Genomic DNA, 17,969 nt, shown 5'->3' on the forward strand with positions numbered 1-17,969 from the left:
ATCTCTAGTCTTATTCAGATACAGAAGACTTTTCTCCGACTCCATAAAATCACCCACTGTAATACTCCTGCCCATCACTAATGTCCAACCACTGCAGATTCATTAAGAGTATTTCTGCAGGTGGCATGACCCCGAGTTATACTGAAAGTCAGAGGTTTACATGGTTAACAGGAGCTCCTGAACTGCACACCATCATTTTATTTAAAAGTTACAATAAATAGAGGCATCAAGAAACACAGGATGTTGTAATATAAAAGGATTTAGAAGAGTTAAAATCACAGATTGTAAGTAAAAGATTATCAAATTACTTTAAATAATAGATGTGATAATATAAAGACGAGAAAATGTACAAATACAGCAGATTTGCACATGCTGTGATTCTATGAACATCTCTATAGAGAAAATATAAACTTCACACAAATGCATACAAACAGTGGGGACCCCCAAGCTGCCCCGAGGTGTGCGTACACAGCTTAATGTGAGACTTCCTGTTTCTGACAGTACTGTACAGTACAGTGGGAGATGCGCGTTGCATTGTGGGGGTACAAATACAGCGCAGAAAGGACAGCGGGGAGCACAAAGGGGTAAAAACTGCACCTCGGCAACTTTTAACACCAGCCTGCTGTAATGTGAATTCATGTGAGCCTTAATTAAAGCGCGACTTTTGGCGGCTGGCAGGCTGACAACTGCTGGAAGAGCGAGGAATGTGAAGGGAGCGGAGAAGAGCGGCAGGGCACACCGCTGTCTCCAACTGCTTTGTCAGCTGAGCTGTTTGCGACCCGAGGCCCATCCGTTATCACAGGCCTCACCCGAGAAGGTAAACTACCTTCGTCCGCTGTGCCTGATAACGCTAACCGTGGTGTGTATATTCCTGTCTGGTTGTGTTGCTTTCTCGACACTGAAAACGACAGACAAACCAACTAAGAGCGCCGTGTTGTCTCAGCTATCGCTAGCTTGGCAGCTAATGCCAGTTAGCTCCCGTGGAGCAGCTGCGTCAAAGTGCAGCGGCTAGTCTGCGGTCAAAACGGAAATGGGAATACGTCGGCTTCAAAATAAATGAAGTCAATTAAAAATGTTCTCTTATTTTGTATATTTCTGTCTTAGTATTTATGCAGATTGGTAAAATCTCAGACTGCAGTGCAGTTCAGAAAGCTAACTTAAAAAAACACCACAGGTCTACCAGCAATAGTTGTGAATAACACATGAATATAAATGATGACTAGTATAAATGGCTATTATAGTCATATAATAGAAATAATCACTTTACGTCGTGCAAGTTGTAGGTAACAACTGTGTTTTAAACCCGTTGAACGACACCAGTAACTGTCACACATTAACGTGCCCCATTTGCTTCAAATGATTTGTCAGGTTCGTTTGGCTTTTATTTTGAAAATTCAAATCGCCTCCTGGCAAACTCGGCGTCTGTTTGACACCGTTAGCTAGTGTTTGCTAAACTGTGATTGTTGTTGCAATCATGTTCACGGAGCATCTTGTCCACTTGAAACTGAGATGCACACACACTCGAAACACACACACACAGTCGTTCTTTGTTTGTTTGTTTTATTCACATTCTCAGCTTTCTGCTGTTATAGTCCTGCACTTTGCTCACTTTGTCTTCATGCAATGCAATTAGTATAAGTACAGGATGAAGGCCACGCCCCCTCGACCCTGTCGTCTGTCATATAGTCATTATTTAATCAGTTGCATGCAAGCTTATTTGTCTTATTATTCACCTGCTAATAAACTAATGTGGGAAACAATCATGCTCACTTTTAAGTAGCTGTTACAAAGAAGTATATTTATGCATTTTTCCTCCAGAATTTGTGTTAAAAATAAAAATCTCTTTCAGAGTGTCAAACCTAATGTTTGAACTTAACATGAGGATCAACGTTATTGTGGAGTGTTCAACAAGTCATTTTGAAATGTTCTCTAAATTAACTTTAGAGTGCCTCCATAGTAGGGCTGCACGATTAATCGTTAGAAAATCGCGATCTCGATTCATACTTTTGTGCGATCTCATTTCCAAATGACAACGATTAAAAAAAAAAAGAAAAAAAGACGACGACGACTGTACCGCATTTTGATCCGGGACGTACTCTGCATGAAAACAAGCGCTCAGGCTTCCTGCTCAACAAATGACGAGGGCGGAGCCTTATACCACGATACAGAAGCTGTGCTGTGTGATGCTAAAATTAGCAGGAAAAAACAACGGAGAGCACGTCAGGGATGACGAGAAAGTGACAGGAGAAAATCCGTCCCGGTCAAGCGCTTCCCTATACACGTCGAACTCCCGCAGGCACAAAGACATTACGGAGGCTATCACTTATCACCTGACCAAAGATATGGCTCCCATCAACACTGTGCAAAACGAGGGATTTAGGAAAACGATCAACACCCTAGACAAATGCTGCACAGTGCCGTCCCGCAACTATTTTTCTATTGTTGCACTACCTGCTCTGTACACGCAGCGTCGAGCAACGGTGGAGACGGAATTTCAAGCAGTACAACATTTTACGGCAACGACAAAATGTGAGACATTTGTTGTTTTTATGTTTATTTATTGTTTTTATGTTCAGTCTCAACTGTTACGAAGTTGATGTGGAGTTACTAAGTGCAATAAATATTTATACTGGAAAAGAGAATCGTGAGAGAATCGTGATCTCAATTCTAAGCCAAAAAATCGTGATTCTCATTTTATGCAAAATCGTGCAGCCCTACTCCATAGTGATTTAAATAGTCCTCTAATGAGTGAAAGGGCCTTGGTCTGATCACAGGAGGACACAAAGTGAGGAAGAGCTCCTGGTGTTAAGAAAAAAAATCTCTTGTGAATAAGCGAGCAGCCAGAAGTTTACCAAGTGCCCGTGCACTTTAAAAGGCTTTGTTCCTCTGGACGTTACAGGATTCTCCCATGAATTTCACTTCAAAATTCTTTCAGTGTCTCTGTCAGAGGAAAGTTTGACGAGGCGGGTAATATCATGAGTTAGCAGCAGATGCTGCATATGTGGAGGAATAACATTTGTTATTGATTTTTCTGCACACGTTTTGGAATAACTTGGGCGTGGAAAGTTGAATAGTCGATGCAATTATTTCTTTTCTTCAAATACATCTTCTCTCTTGTTTTTTATCTAGACGGTAAGAAAGATGGACATAGCTTCCACCATCCTGCAATCTGAAGGCCACCAGGTGGCAACAGGTGTGATTGTTAAGAGACTCCCAGTCTTACAGAAGTGTGTCGGGGTGAAAAGGCTTTCTTATGTTCGTCACCCATTATGAGTGACATCACACTAAATAAAAAATGAAGCCTGTTTTATAAACGTTGGTCAGCTGTGGTGTTTTCCACTTGATCATTGGCTAATGACTTACAGTCACAGAACCTGAAAATCTGAAACAGGATATTTCTCATTTTAGCAACATTGCACAGATTTAAGACATGCCTGTTGTGAAACCTGACCAATTTATTGCTGACATTATTTGCCAATTATTTGCATTTACAACAACAGTTGAATGAAGAATTTAAAATGTAGAGACACCCTTCAACCATGTTGTGGGTGTCCAAATTGCCTAGTTTGCCCACCAAAGAGGATTGTGCAGCGTCGCTGTTGAAAACACGTACTGTGAATGCTGCAAAGAGAACAACCAGCGGATTCAAGCAGAGTCACGCAGACTGTAAATAAATAAGAGTGCGTAACAAACGTTTTATTTTTCTGCATCTGAATGAAAAAAATATTGTCTGGTATTTTGAATTCACTCTTGAAAAGGATTTGTGTCGTCTGACTTCATAGGTAAATGCACAGCAATGCAAATATAAATATATAAAGAAGAAGTAGAGGTCCTTGCACTCCGGAGCTCCATGATTCCCTCGAATCAGCCTTTTTTCTTGTGAAATGTCTGTTTGCCATCTCAGCTTCATGTTAAAGAACATTGATTTGAACAGGTTAACAGAAATCTCTTCTTCAGACAGGAGTCTAACCTCGTGGTGGAATTAAAGCTCGTTTTCTAATATGCTCTGTTTGCTGGTTCAGACTCCTGTTGCACCACCGCAGCCCAAATCTATAATTCACTTTGCCTTTACTGGGCCAACATGGCCCAAGAGTATTTTCCTTTGGTGAGGCCGTGTGAAGGAGAGTGCGCTCTCCCTGTGAGAGCCCCTTCACTCGAGCTTTTGTTTGATGGAAAATCTCATGCCTCAGAGAATCCACGTCTCGCAGACAGCTGCTCGAGCGTCCTGCAGTGCGCTGGCCTCCACATGGGTCTGGCTCGCATCGCCGCGCATCTGCTTTGATTGTTGTTACATAACTTGGCATTTGGTCCTCTGCGTTCCTACCCCTGCCTGCTTTCAGCCCCCCTTCACCTTCCCCTCAGAAAGCACCTCGTTGTATTCCTCTCTACCTTTATCCACTGTCCTCTGAACATCGAGCACTTGCCTGTCCCCCTCTGTCTCTGCTCTCGACGTCATGTCTTGCAGGGTAATATTTGACCCCTCGTTTTGTTTCTGTACTTCTGATTGTTGAGTAAGTCAGTGATTCCACACCCGAGTCTTTGACAGCTCGGCCTGGATTTGACACATTGACAATGATTTAAAGAATAATCATGTAAAGTTTGGGTCAGTAGAAAAGTCTCAAACTAAAATAAAGACAAAACAGCCTCTTAAAATGTCTTCAATGTCCTGTTGCTTCTTGGTGTTCAAATTGAAGTGCGATTACTTTTTGAAGTTGTCACATTATTCATTCTGCATCGTTCTTCTTTGGTCGTCACACACACTGTCATTTTAAGACATAGTGATGTGGTGTGACACACTAATGTGTCATCTTCTACTGGTCCTCTGTAGGGCTGGGTATCGCCACTGATTTCTAGAATCGATTCAATTCGATTTGAATCTGGGAAATTTTGCCTCACACAGTCAGAAATATTATAATTCAGATCTGTACATTTACATATTTTTGTATCTATAAGAAGGAAGCTGACACTTTCCAGACTTTATCAAAGGTGTGAGCATCACAGCGAGGCCTTTGTGTCAAAGTAGCTGAAGATAAAACAGAAACACATGAAGGTGATTTTCCTGTTCTGGGATTTTATAAAAATATTCTGCAGTAGATCAAAAACGAAAGAAAACCATTAATCAACATATGAACATCACCTCTGAAGTTACAGCAGTTTTATTACAGACACAGCGTTTTGCATTTTGCACAATTTTAAAAAGTATAAATTTGTTCAGTATTGAACAGCAGAAATGAGGTTTTCTTTTCGGAAGTAAGTAAAAGAAAAAAAAACAGCGGCTGACAGCCTGTAAACAACGGCAGACTTGTGCGTAACAAGCAAGCGAATAATGAAGAAAACAGATTTTTAGACGGGAAACTGTTCGAGAGAGAGAGAGAGAGAGAGAGAGAGAGAGCTGTGCATGAAGTGAGATTTTATCCTGGTGGAAGCAAAACAGTAAAAGTCAGAGAATCCATGACGATGTTTATGTGAAGCGTAGTTTGGATCTTCTTTGGCTGCTGGTTCGGTCAATATTGTTTGGAGAGACATCAAACTAACAGCTTTAGAATCAGTGAAAAAAGGGCGTGAACACAAAGCTCGACCCGCCGACACATCAGAGTCAGCGAGCTGTCGGCTTTCAGCCCCGACCGTGCCCGTGCCGTCGGTGAGAAAGTCACATCTCACTGATTCTGATGCGTCGGCGGGTCCGAGCTTTGTGTTTACGTCTCTGTGCAGAGTCTGTGCTCCTGCTCTCATTTACTGTTACTGTCGATTATTAAAACCCAGCCTAGTCCTTTGGAAGTGTAACAGCAGCAGAGACAGCCTGATGACTACATATAAAACAACTATTCAGTAGTCATCATAGCCATGAGTAATGACATACTGCTGCAACAATCAAAAGTATAGTTTATAGTATAACAGCAACTACATGAGGATGGTGATATTTTGGTTGGTGCTGTAATCTAACCTCATTCATTTCATTGAGGTCATGCACTTCCTCAGCTCCTAAAATGTGTCTGTTTACAGTGTTTTTCTGTTGATTGCTGATTTAAGTGAAGTGAAAACCAGATACGTGTCAGAAAGTTGGGGAGGAGGGCAGTGAACACGAAGGCGAGATAAGCCCTGACTCTCGCTGTTTCTGATCTGTGTTGGAAGGAAAGCTAATCCTTGCACACCTACAGAACTGAACCTCCACCAAAGGATGTCTGTGAATACAGAGCAGGCGAAGACACTCCCGGGCGGCAGCGAGCTCACGGCTACACCTGCTGAAGCTAACAGCCAACAGAAGAGCCTAACTGGTCTCCGACCCGGACCAAATGCAACAGCTTGTAGAAAGAAAATCAGTTTTAGCCGTCTTGGCCTGAGCTGAACTGAACAGTGATTTAATTTGAGCTGCTGTGAGGGAATGTGGTGTGATTGAGTTATAACTGATTTATAATAAACAACAGCTTTGTGTCATAAAGTGAATACAAGAAAGGAAAATCTTTTCATGAGTGTTTTTCTATTTTCTCTGTGGCTCAGGAGGCCGGTGGTTTGATCCCTGACCCTCCCAGTCTGCTTGTCAGTGTCCTCGTGCTGATACAGAACCAGAGCTTCTCCTCATGCGTTGCCTGGAGTGTGTGAATATGTGAGAAACTGGTACCTGTAGACTCAGAGCTCCTGAAGTAGCAGCCCTTTAACCAGATTCCTTGTTTTATCTGTCAAAAGTCTAAAATCCACAGACATGTGTAATTAGTCGTGCACCTGACCAGCAGCTATACGGTATATCATTTTTACATTGTTTGGTTAAGGTTTAAAAAGGATCTTGGAGAATATCCAAAGTATATGTTCATTCACAGCGATCTGTTTCTTTTACCGGTAGAAAGGACTGGCGCGGTAACACTACTCTTTTCCAAACGGAGGCATTTATTTATGGCTTTTTGTCTCTGCAGGACACGCATCCTTGGGATAAAGAGGAATTCCAACATGGGGGTGAAAACCTTCACCCACAGCTCGACCTCGCACAGCCAGGAGATGCTCGAGAAGCTCAACGCTTTGCGCAACGAGGGTCATTTATGCGATGTCACCATCCGAGTCCAAGACAAGCTCTTCCTGGCCCACAAAGTGGTTCTGGCCTGCTGCAGTGAATTCTTCCGCTCCAAACTGGTGGGCCGGCCAGAGGAGGAGGACAAGTTTGTGTTGGACCTTCACCACGTGACGGTTAGCGGTTTCGCTCCCCTGCTGGAGTACGCCTACACGTCGACTCTTTCCATCAGCACGGAGAATATCATCGACGTCCTGGCAGCTGCCAGTTACATGCAGATGTTTGCTGTGGCTAGTACGTGTTCGGAGTTCATGAAGTCAAGTATTCTGTGGACTCCGGGTAACAACAATAACAACAACAACATGGGAGCGGATAAACCTCACGAATCGGCACCGGAGAGCGCCTCGTCAAACTGTGCCCTGACACCGCTGGATGGCAGCGTGTCGCCGGTGTCTTCCGATTGCAGCGTGATGGAAAGAAATGTTCCCATCTGCCGCGAATCGCGAAGGAAACGCAAAAGCTTTGTGTCGATGGCTTCCCCCGAGAGTCCGCTCAAATGCACTACACAGATGGTCACCACCTCCCCTCAGATCCCCAACCCATCGCCCTCGTTCTCAGACAGCGCAGCCCAGCCCGTGGAGTCCTCCCTGGCCTTCCCCTGGACTTTCCCTTTCGGTATCGACCGGAGGTTTCACTCGGACAAATCGAAGCTGCCGGAGAGCCCTCGCTGTTTGGAGCAGGGAACCCCGGGGACCTCGGAGGTAGTGGTTGGCCGTCGGCTCAGCGACTTCCTAACGTGCGAGAGCTCAAAGACGGTGTCTTCACCTGTCGCAGCGGAGGAGGAAGATGTAAGGGTGAAGGTGGAGCGTCTCAGTGACGAAGAGGTCCAGGAAGCATCATCACAGCCAGTCAGTGCCTCTCAGAGCTCGCTGAGTGACCAGCAGACGGTGCCGGGGAGCGAACAGGTCCAAGAGGAGCTCCTCATCAGTCCACAGTCCTCCTCCATAGGTGACCGTCTTTGTCCTACCTTCACGGTGCATTGTTGTATCATATGTGCGCCGATTATATTTGGTTAAAACGTTCGGCTTAGATAAAACTTCGATGTGCATATTGTGTTTCTCACTGGTGTAACAGGGCTGTGTCCTGACCCACTTAAGACGGCGCTGCTTTGCAAAGTGTGCAGTCAAACCTGCCTCGCCCTGCTCCCAGAGCTGCCTCCCCACCCACTGGATTTTTATTTGTATTGTCTCAGTGGAAAGTTTTATTGTCCACTGGTCCAAATTCAGCTTGAAAGGCTTTTCTGCCTTTCCATAAATAAAAAGAGGAAATGGAAACATTCGTCATTTTTTCCTAAACTGTTTAGTGGCACAGTGCTTTGTTATCCAGCAGCATCAATCCCGAAGCAGGGGATTAGCCTTCAAAGAGTGTATTAGTCTAACCGTGTCCAAGATGTCATGCTTTAGGCTTTATTTTCAGTCGACAGCTACCGTGAGTCATTTTCTTCCCTCCGTCTTCCCAGGCTCGATGGATGAGGGCGTGTCAGAGGGCTTACCGTCAATGCAGAGCACCTCTAACGCTGGAGGACATGCGGAAGATGATGAGAGGTATCGTGATTTGTTGAAACTCGCTGTGAACCAATCATAAAGTAGGAAAGAACATATAGACGCGGCTCTCGCGACTGAACGTCTGGGCCACACCTGGTTAGATAATAAAGACGTCGTGTTTGCACGGTAATCTAAAGAATGGTCGTTGTGTGATGCGTGTTAGCACGCTCCTCAGTGTGGCGCACATCGCTGTCGTCACTAATCACACGACACATATAAACACATATATACTTGGTTAGGGTCGTGCTTTCTGTTAACTCCTTATATTATAACCAGCAGATGCAACAACGGTACTTGTAGGTGCACGCACATGCTTGTTCATGCTCACACTTATGCTACGTCGTGCATGTCGAGTTGTTACCCTGATCCGCTGTCAACACTGTTAAAATAGAAGAAGGGCATTTTGATGACAGATTAGAGCTCTATACTGTAGACTGGGACTGGACTGCATCAATGACTAGTCCTCTGTTTGTGTTTCAGGTTGGAAGGTATTCAGTATCCGTACCATCTCTACATCAGTCCTTCAACACGGCCTGGCACCAACGGCCCTGACCGGCCCTTTCAGTGTCCGACCTGCGGAGTCCGGTTCACACGCATTCAAAACCTGAAACAGCACATGCTCATACACTCCGGTAGGTGAGATATGAAAGCAGGTGCATCACAAGATTCTTCATATATGACTGCGCAGCACCACGCCCCTCTGAAGTAAACAAAAATGTTGCAGCCTTTGTTTTCTGAGACATTTTTTGAGACGTTGTCTTTTTACTTGGAGACAAGAAGAACAACTGGGTTAATACATTTCTCGGTTGTGAAGTTGCTAATGAAGATTTTAATAAAAAGGTTAAACGATACAAGTTGCTGCTCTTGTAAATGCCTCAGGAAACAAAGGAGACTTTCAAGGAGACTCTGATCTAAAAAACCTTAGCAAAGGCTTTTTGTGATCTCACACGCGTGGACACAAACACTTGTGTAATGCTAATGTACAGATCAGCAAGCGTGGTTTTGTCTCTTTTTCCAGGCATTAAACCTTTCCAGTGTGACCGCTGTGGGAAAAAGTTCACACGGGCCTACTCCCTAAAGATGCATCGGCTGAAGCACGAAGGTAAACGCTGTTTCCGGTGCCAGATTTGTAGCGCCACATTCACGTCCTTCGGTGAATATAAGCACCACATGAGGGTCTCCCGACACATAATCCGCAAGCCGCGGATTTATGAGTGCAAAACGTGCGGCGCCATGTTCACCAACTCTGGCAATTTAATTGTACACCTGAGGAGTCTGAACCATGAGGCATCCGAACTAGCAAACTACTTCCAGAGCAGGTGAGGAGTCCGGGGGCGCCGCCCCCATCTTTACTCAGATCTCACCTGGATGAGAAAAAAGTTGAGTTTAGATTCTAACAGAAGGCTCGTTGTCGTGACTTTGGCTTTGTACAACTGTTTTTCAGATGATTTGAATGCTTAGATCAAGGGTGTCTGTATTTACTGGGGAACTTTAACTGCTTTGACACAATTGTTTTATATTTTGGGAATAAGGATTATCTGATGAGTTGAATGAAAACGTCATGACCGCTCTGATAACTGTGGTGTAAATGTGAATACTGATAATGAGGCCTTGTCCACAGCACTTTGGCCTCTGTTTGTTTCGGTCACTGCTGTGAGCACTGTGTGCTGTGGCAGGTGTGGAAACCCTTTTCCACATGATTCAAAACATGGGAAAACTGGGAGTCGTGCCCCGTAACTGGTCCCATGAAATAAAACAGAGAATATCATTTCAAGTTTCTCTTTGAATAAACAACAGTCATTCAATTACATGCATATGCTTGTAGATGGGGCTGCCACAAATTATTATTCTGATACTCAACTAATCAGATCCATTGGACGTAAAACGTCCAGCTGACTGCACCAGCAGCATCTGCTCTATCATTAGCTTACAGCTGGAAGTGTTTAAGGTGCTCACTAAAAATGAAAACAGATGATAGTTTATTAACTTTTAATGAAATTTGCAGATTGTTTCAGTGAAGTTTAATAAACTCCTTGCTATCTAAAATATAACAGGACACTGGAGTAAAGTCTCGACCGTCTCACACTTCTGATGATCAGCTGTCTGCTGATGTTTATTCAGCTGTGTAAAAACTTTAATCTCAGCCAAACCGATTTACTCAGCAACAAATAAAACACTGAAAAAGCCAAACAACAACATTCATAATAAGAGTAATATTAAAACTAAGTAGCTGCCGCCATTGTTGGAAACTGGAACTGGCTGAGCTGCGCTGTGAATTCTGCCATTTGTCGGCCGCATTTGGAGGAGTCTTTGAATTTGGACATCCTTTGTCGCGTCGCTGTGGCATCATTGGCTTACAAATGCAGCCGCAGGAGGATGTGTCCTCTGAATTTGGACACAGCTACGATACCAGACACAGCTTCTTCTTCTTCTTTGGTGTTTAACGGCAGCTGGCGTCCTTGTAGATGCAGTGCTGCCATCTTCTGTTTCAGTCCGTTATTACACTCTTAAATCAACGATTTTGATAGTCGACATAATTGTGACTAGTCGACTAATCGTGGCAGCCCTAGGTGGGATGCTAATAATAGTAGCCTTGTGAGCTGGGTGTAGCAGCAGAGGAACCAGTCCCCCAGCTGCTGCAGGCTCCGGTTGGAGTTCATCACCAGCTCACTTTGGAAAACGCTGCTGGTAGTTTAGTTACCGTTCGACTGGCCCAGCTTATGCCACACTAAGCAAACAGTTCCTGGCTGTAGCGTTGCATTTACTGCACACGAATGGTCTCAAGCTTTTCATTTAAGTGTCAGTAAAGAAAGTGAGTGGAGACATTTCCCAAAATGTCAAACTGTTTCTTTAACATTCACCACTGAGAGGAAATTACAAATACCTCAAATTTGTTTCAGCTCTGACTGAAAGATTTCCAGAAGTAAGAGGATGAAGTGAAGTATCGAGAGTACAAACAAGAACTTACTGAGTTTCCTTAACACACAGAGTAACTGTCCAAATTATAACTCGTAGTAATAAGCACGCCTGAGAAACTATAGCGTACTGTTGCAGGTACTGTGTGTGGTGCCTTTGTCATCTCTGCTTCTTTAACCAAATCTAGGAGGTTATTTGTTTTCATCATCAGCTAGTTAGCTTTAATATTACTCTTATTAATCTTTCTGGGTCACAAAATAAACTTTTAACATATTTTCAGGCGAGAGTGTAGCTGTGTAAACCTCAAATATCTGCTCGATTTATCGAGACATCGCATATTTGCAAAAGTGCTCCAACGTTTTCAGAGACGTCTGTTACCCACCAGCTCGAAAGCTAGCCGAGAGGTCGAGGGTCACTCGAGCCGGCGAGAACGGCAAATTTAAGATAACTTAAAAATGTTACTGTTTGGCTTTTTCAGTGTTTTATTTGTTCCTGAGTAAATCGGTTTGGCTGAGATTAAAGTTTTCACACAGCTGAATAAACATCAAACTGACAACAGTGTGAGACGGTCGAGACTTTACTCCAGTGTCCTGATATATTTTAGATAGCAAGGAGTTTATCCAACTTCACCGAAACAATCTGCAAACTTCATTAAAAGTTAATAAACTATCATCTGTTTTTATTTTTAGTGAGCACCTTAAACACTTCCAGCTGTAAGCTGATGATAGAGCAGATGCTGCTGGTGCAGTCAGCTGTAATTTTAACATCCAATGGATGCACGATCTGATTAGTCGACTATCAAAATAATAATTTGCGGCAGCCGTAGTTTGACAGTCTGCACATGTGCAGCTGCAAGATTGACGGCACTGACACGTTTGAAAGAACATCCATGGAAACCATGTGATGAAAGCTCGGTGTCACTTTGGCTCAGGCAGCAGCAGTATCTCGTATGTTTGCCTGTACCAATCGTTCATGTAAAGGATGAGTCCACCAATCCCACACACTGAATCAGTGCTGTTATTACACCAATGACTGAGTCAGATGAAGGTGCATCACAAAGATGATGAATTTATTAACAAATTTAAACTATGCTGTAACTACAGAAAAACACTCTAAACATGTTTCCTTATTTACGATAGAGCGTGCTGTCATAGAAGGCCTGTTATCCCTGTTTTACTGTCTGCGTTATATTTACTGTACAGTGATTGTGCAATTAAGCTGAAGCCTCAGGCTTTGGGTTGCTCTAAACATTTAGTTTCTGACAGTTTTTCCACTTTTGGCTCAGTATGATGTCAGTAAATATGGTCGTCTCAGGCACGCCGTCGCTGTTTAAACCCAGTGTTTATGAGGGAGAGCCAATCACGCCAACGTTTACCTAAAGAGAGGGCGATGACGCCGTCTGTTTCCAAACGCTCAGGAGCTGCAACAGTTTACGATGTTTTTCTTTCAGTTGTAAAATACTGAAAGTTACCCCTGAAGACGTTTTCAATCTGCTACCATGTGAAAGAAATACAAGCAACAGACCTTACACGTGTGACCCTGATGATGGAACATGTGAAGTAGCTTTTAGCTTTTAGCGGCCCGATTATGAGTTTCCTGGTTATCTGGATGCTGAAGGTGGACAAAGTTTCAAAGGAGTTTGATGTACTGTGCAAAAGTCTTGAGCAGATTTCTTTATATATCTTTTCTGCTAGGAAAATAGGAGATTGTTACAGTGACTTGCTGAGCTTCAGGAACATTTCTCCATTCTTCTGGAAGGACATCCCAAAGCTCTTATTTTGACTGCATTTCGTTCCCTGCTCTCTGAAGATGATCCCACACTGCTTCACGGAGCTCTGGGCTCCCACTGGTCCTCGGTGTGGTTTGTCTAAGCTTTTACTGCATTGGCAGGATCTTTGTCACGCTGAAGAACGACGCTGCTGCCGAGCAGAGGCTTTCCACATGGTGGATAAAATCTGATGGTGCTTTTCTGCATTTATGGTTCCATCAATTATGGCAAACTCCTCAACACCACTGACTCAAACATGTTTCACTGATAGGCTCTAGCAGCCTATCTATAAGTGCCTAAACTGGTCCCTGGGTGTTAGCACTGATTCATCTGTTGAGTTTGGGCCTTTTAACGCTGGAATGATTCAGCTCAATAATAACCAAAAGAAGCGGCACAGAAAAAAGTCAGCCTGAGGGTGGCTCAAGACTTCTGCACAGTACTCCAAAGCTCAGGCTTCGGACCATCACGGACAGGTTTTAAACCGAGCTGTTTGTGCTGTTGCACAGACAATCCCTAACCCTAACGTGGTCGTCTCAGGCACACGGCTCTCTCTTCAAATCGTCTGTTTCCGAGCAGCCACCAATCAGAAGAGGGAGAGTGGTCTTGTTCCACATAGAGGACTAACGGCAGCACAGTGGGATAAATCTTTAACTTAAATATTAATAGAACTTGTTGGAGATTAGTTTCAGGTTTTTCAGCTCTGTTGGCTGCAGACCCACTGCCCCTCGATAGTCTCCTCCGTTGGCTCGGTGTTACCATCGGGATAAAGTCTATAAATACCCAGACCTCATCCCGAAAGTAGCCGCAGTGTCATCGGTGCATTTTTGGTCTACTGGTGGTCACAGTGACAGAGAGCTCATCTCCATGGGGAGACACGTGGACATATGTTCTGTGTATTACAGTATATGTATATACAAGTATTTTACAGTGTGTTTTTGTGAAAATCACATGTGCAGTTATTGTCGGGTGACGGGGAACTTAACGTGTTCTCTTGGTCCACGCAGTGATTTCCTCGTGCCCGACTACCTGAGCCAGGTACAGGAGGAGGAGGAGGCGCTGGGAGTCCAGTACGAGCTGGAGGAGACCCAGCATCATCCGGTCTACCCGGGCAGCACCTCCGCTTCCACCACCACCCCCGCCTCGTCCTCCTCCTCAGTGCAGATGCCCGTCATCTCCCAGGTCTCCTCCTCCACCCAGAATTGTGAGAGTTCCTCTGGCTTCCTGTCACCTGAGCCCCTGGATCCCCTGGAAGCCCCAGCCTCCCCGAAGATGGACGCCGATGACACGGCGCCCATGACAGAGGAGACCAAGATGGACAACAGCGTTGGTGGCAGTTCCCCAGAGGTGTTTGAAGAAGAGCAGCAGCAGCAGCAACATGCTCGGGCCAAGGAGGTGGCTTCCATTACCATAAAGTGATTCGAGTCTTCTACTTGCCCATTATGTCTTATTTTGCAGTCATGTCATATGGGAATATCGGTTGGGACGACTGGATGTTGCCGCCTCATCGTGTGAAACTGTCAGGACGCTGCGATTGAAGTTTTCTGATACTTCGACTGACTGGCGTTTCTCTACGCAGATGCTGAACACCTCACCAAACCCAGCAACTCAATGTCAGCTGTTGTTGTTGTTGTGGGGTTGTTTTTGTTTCAAATATAATATTTCATAAACCTTCACTGTTGATGTGAGATTTCAGTGGGTCAGAAGATCTCGCTCGAAATCCAAGTTTTTTTATGAGTCACTTAAAGGAGGAAGGTTGTTTTTCCCATATGACGTGAATGCAGCACAAGCTAAAGTCATTTCTGTCTTAGCCAATTCGAGGTCTGTTAAATCGAAGCCTTGCTCTACTTTTGGAAAGTGCCTGAGAGTTCCCATTTTAACAAAGTACCGTGTAGAGAAAGAAAAGCTCTTTGCTTTGCCAACAGTGACAAATCAAGTCTTTGGAAAAAATGTTTGTATTCATTTGTAGTGCTGATGCTAGTTTGTATTGGCAGAGACTGTGTTATTCCTTTAGTGCCGTTGCTATAGGCAAACTGTTAAATGTCAATATTATCTATATTGCAATAGCTTGTACTGTAGTTTTACTATTTGAATGCTGTGAATGTTGGTTGTTGTGAAATGATATGTCAGGTGTGTGTATGTGCATTTCTTTGATCACTATGAACACATTTCATTTTTTGAAATTACTTGACAAAGTATTCCCGAACACATCTGTGCAGTATACGATTTTCCTGTTTAGACTTCGTGACGTCAAATATCTCAAGATTGGATCGGCACTAGAGCGACTTTTATTTTGTAATCCAACGAAATGGATACAAATCGAGACTGAAAAAATCACATTGTTACTTTGTCGTCAACGACTGCAGTATTATATATTCCCAAATGTGATATGGCAATGTAGCATCCCAGCCTTCTTTCCAAAGGCAGTTCATTGGATAGATGTTCACGTGGCTCAGCAGGTGCGTTGGACACTGCATCCTGACTATTGGAGCGATGTTACACTGACAGCGTGATTTTCTTTGCAGCTCTGTGGGACTCTGAGCTCAACCAGGATTTAGTTTTTTTCTTTCTAGTTGTTACAAAGGGGACGATTCCCTGACTACCATTAACACTCACTGAGCAGTTTACTGGGAACACGTAAACAGTGGCACACATCCGCTACATCCCCTGTAACAACGACCACTGTATAAGCTTTGTAACAACAGCTTATGGATACACGTGGCAGTGCTAAAAACTGCAGTTCCTCTAACGGCCACTGGGGGCCGACTGTGGAAGCTTGTTAATACGCAGCAACTCACATATATGGGTGTTGACCTTGGTGCATTCAATTCATTTGTATGTGACCAACATGACAGGCTGGTCACATACAGCCTGTCATGTTGGTCACATACAAATGCACATACACGAGCTTCTTTGTGGCTCTACAAAGAAGCTCGTGTTTCAGAGTTTTATCAGAAACATCAAACTTTGCTCCTGTTGATGTTGTAACGTTGTGCTGGCTAACGTCGAGACTCTGAACTCTAAAACTAATATGTGACGTCACAGTAACGAGGAGTATTTTTACATTAACTGTTAAACTGCTCAGTGAGTGTACAGTTACTGTAGCCCAGGAAGCAGGAGTGACCCAGTGTGATCACGAGGCTGTCGAGTGTTAATGTGATAATGTTGTTTTGAAGTAACCCGTCTGCTAACCGTGAGTTGAACCTTTGGAAATGTTACCCACGCAGGCCGTTCTTCGTGTTACTGATTATTTTAAATGTGGATTTTCGGGTCAGACTTTCTGTTACCCGCATTGTGCCAACGGGCTTGTGATTCTGTTGCGCCTGAACTTTGAGTCGAATGCTACTGACGGCAGCTGGGTTCTGTGCTTACGTTCACACGCGCCCCCAAAAGTCGTACAAACAGCTCACTCCAGCAGGGTGCACGAGCTCGATTGTAAACGTGAGGATGAATACTGCTGAGAATCCAATCAGAGCCGTCTTAAGAAGCAGCGGTGTCGCCCCGTGCCATCCGTTCAGCCCTTTTTTAAATGTCGTGCCATTTGCCCTTTTTCTCTGGGTGCAAACCGAGCTTTTTCCTCTAGGACCAAATGTTCTCTCTCTTATTGGGGATTTGCCGTGGCAATCAGTACTTGCACATATTAAAAGAAAGAGATAATCATTCAAGCGGTCCATGTTATTTAGCTGAGGGGTCCTGCTGTTCTGCCCTTTACAACACTGTATGATGTTGTGCGTTGAAGAGGCTAGCCTTAGTAAGTGGACCTATTAACTCTAGTTGCACAATTTCAGAATTGAAAAAAAAAGACAGAGTTTTCTATTCTCCACGTGTGTGTCACGCTTTTCATCTTGTGTTGGTGTGTGTATTCAGATCACCTTTTTTATAATGAAATGCTGCTGTTTGTCGAAACGCAAAGTGCCCAAAATATTTTTGTGAACCAATGGTGTGCAATAAATGGACCGGTGTCGTTTTAAAGGTTTTCGTTTTTAAAAATATACATATATATATATATATAAAATATAAATATATGAAAAAGAAAATAAGAATGTATCATTTTGTTTCAATCTAATGTGACTGAATGAAAGCGAGCCCGTTTGATCTGTGAACATCTGTAAGCTTTGACATGAAACGACTGGCTGTGTCCAGCTCCTCTGTGTTTGTTTGGGAAGGCTGCATGTTCGTGTCGTTCCGTGACGTGAAAGAGAGCATGTGCTGAGTTGGTGGTATGTTCTGTCAAGGCCTTATTTTGTAGCCGACTCTTCATCCGATCTGTTGTTCAGCATGCCCTCTTCTTCTTTTCTGTACGTTATCCCTTTTTTATGTGCAATGTTTCAAAAGATATCTTGATTATACGAGTACACTTGATGTTGTATATGTTTTCCAGTCCATACCATTTATTTAAAAGTATGAAAATAATAAAAAACAAAAAGTACCCCCCGAACTGGTAGCTCTTCATAATGGCATATATATATATTTTTGGTGATTTTTCTATTCTGGTTGCTGTTTCATGGCATCTTTGGATATTCTTGTTAAATGTGAATAGAACAGCTTAGCCTGGGAGTGGGCGGGGCCTTGGTAGTCTTCACTTTGTGACTGTCTGCAATGTGTGTGTATATATATAAATATCCAGTATATACACTCATACTATGTTGCATATTCTTTATACTGTAGGCAGCCTGATTACAAC

At 43.7% G+C, this 17,969-nt stretch overlaps 1 protein-coding gene across 1 annotated transcript; it reads left to right on the plus strand.

Moving 5' to 3' along the window:
- Positions 1–533: 533 nt before the first annotated feature.
- zbtb44 (zinc finger and BTB domain containing 44) lies at positions 534–15,673 on the plus strand. Its single transcript, XM_026191918.2, has 6 exons — positions 534–817; positions 6,909–8,008; positions 8,520–8,604; positions 9,085–9,236; positions 9,623–9,923; positions 14,293–15,673. Exons 2-6 carry the CDS (start codon positions 6,943–6,945, stop codon positions 14,702–14,704), a joined length of 2,016 nt encoding a protein of 671 aa, XP_026047703.1. The 5' UTR covers positions 534–817; positions 6,909–6,942; the 3' UTR covers positions 14,705–15,673.
- The last annotated feature ends 2,296 nt before the right edge of the window (positions 15,674–17,969 follow it).

The sequence above is a fragment of the Astatotilapia calliptera genome, chromosome 14, assembly GCF_964374335.1.
Source record: "Astatotilapia calliptera chromosome 14, fAstCal68.1, whole genome shotgun sequence".
NCBI classification, from domain to species: Eukaryota; Metazoa; Chordata; class Actinopteri; order Cichliformes; family Cichlidae; genus Astatotilapia; species Astatotilapia calliptera.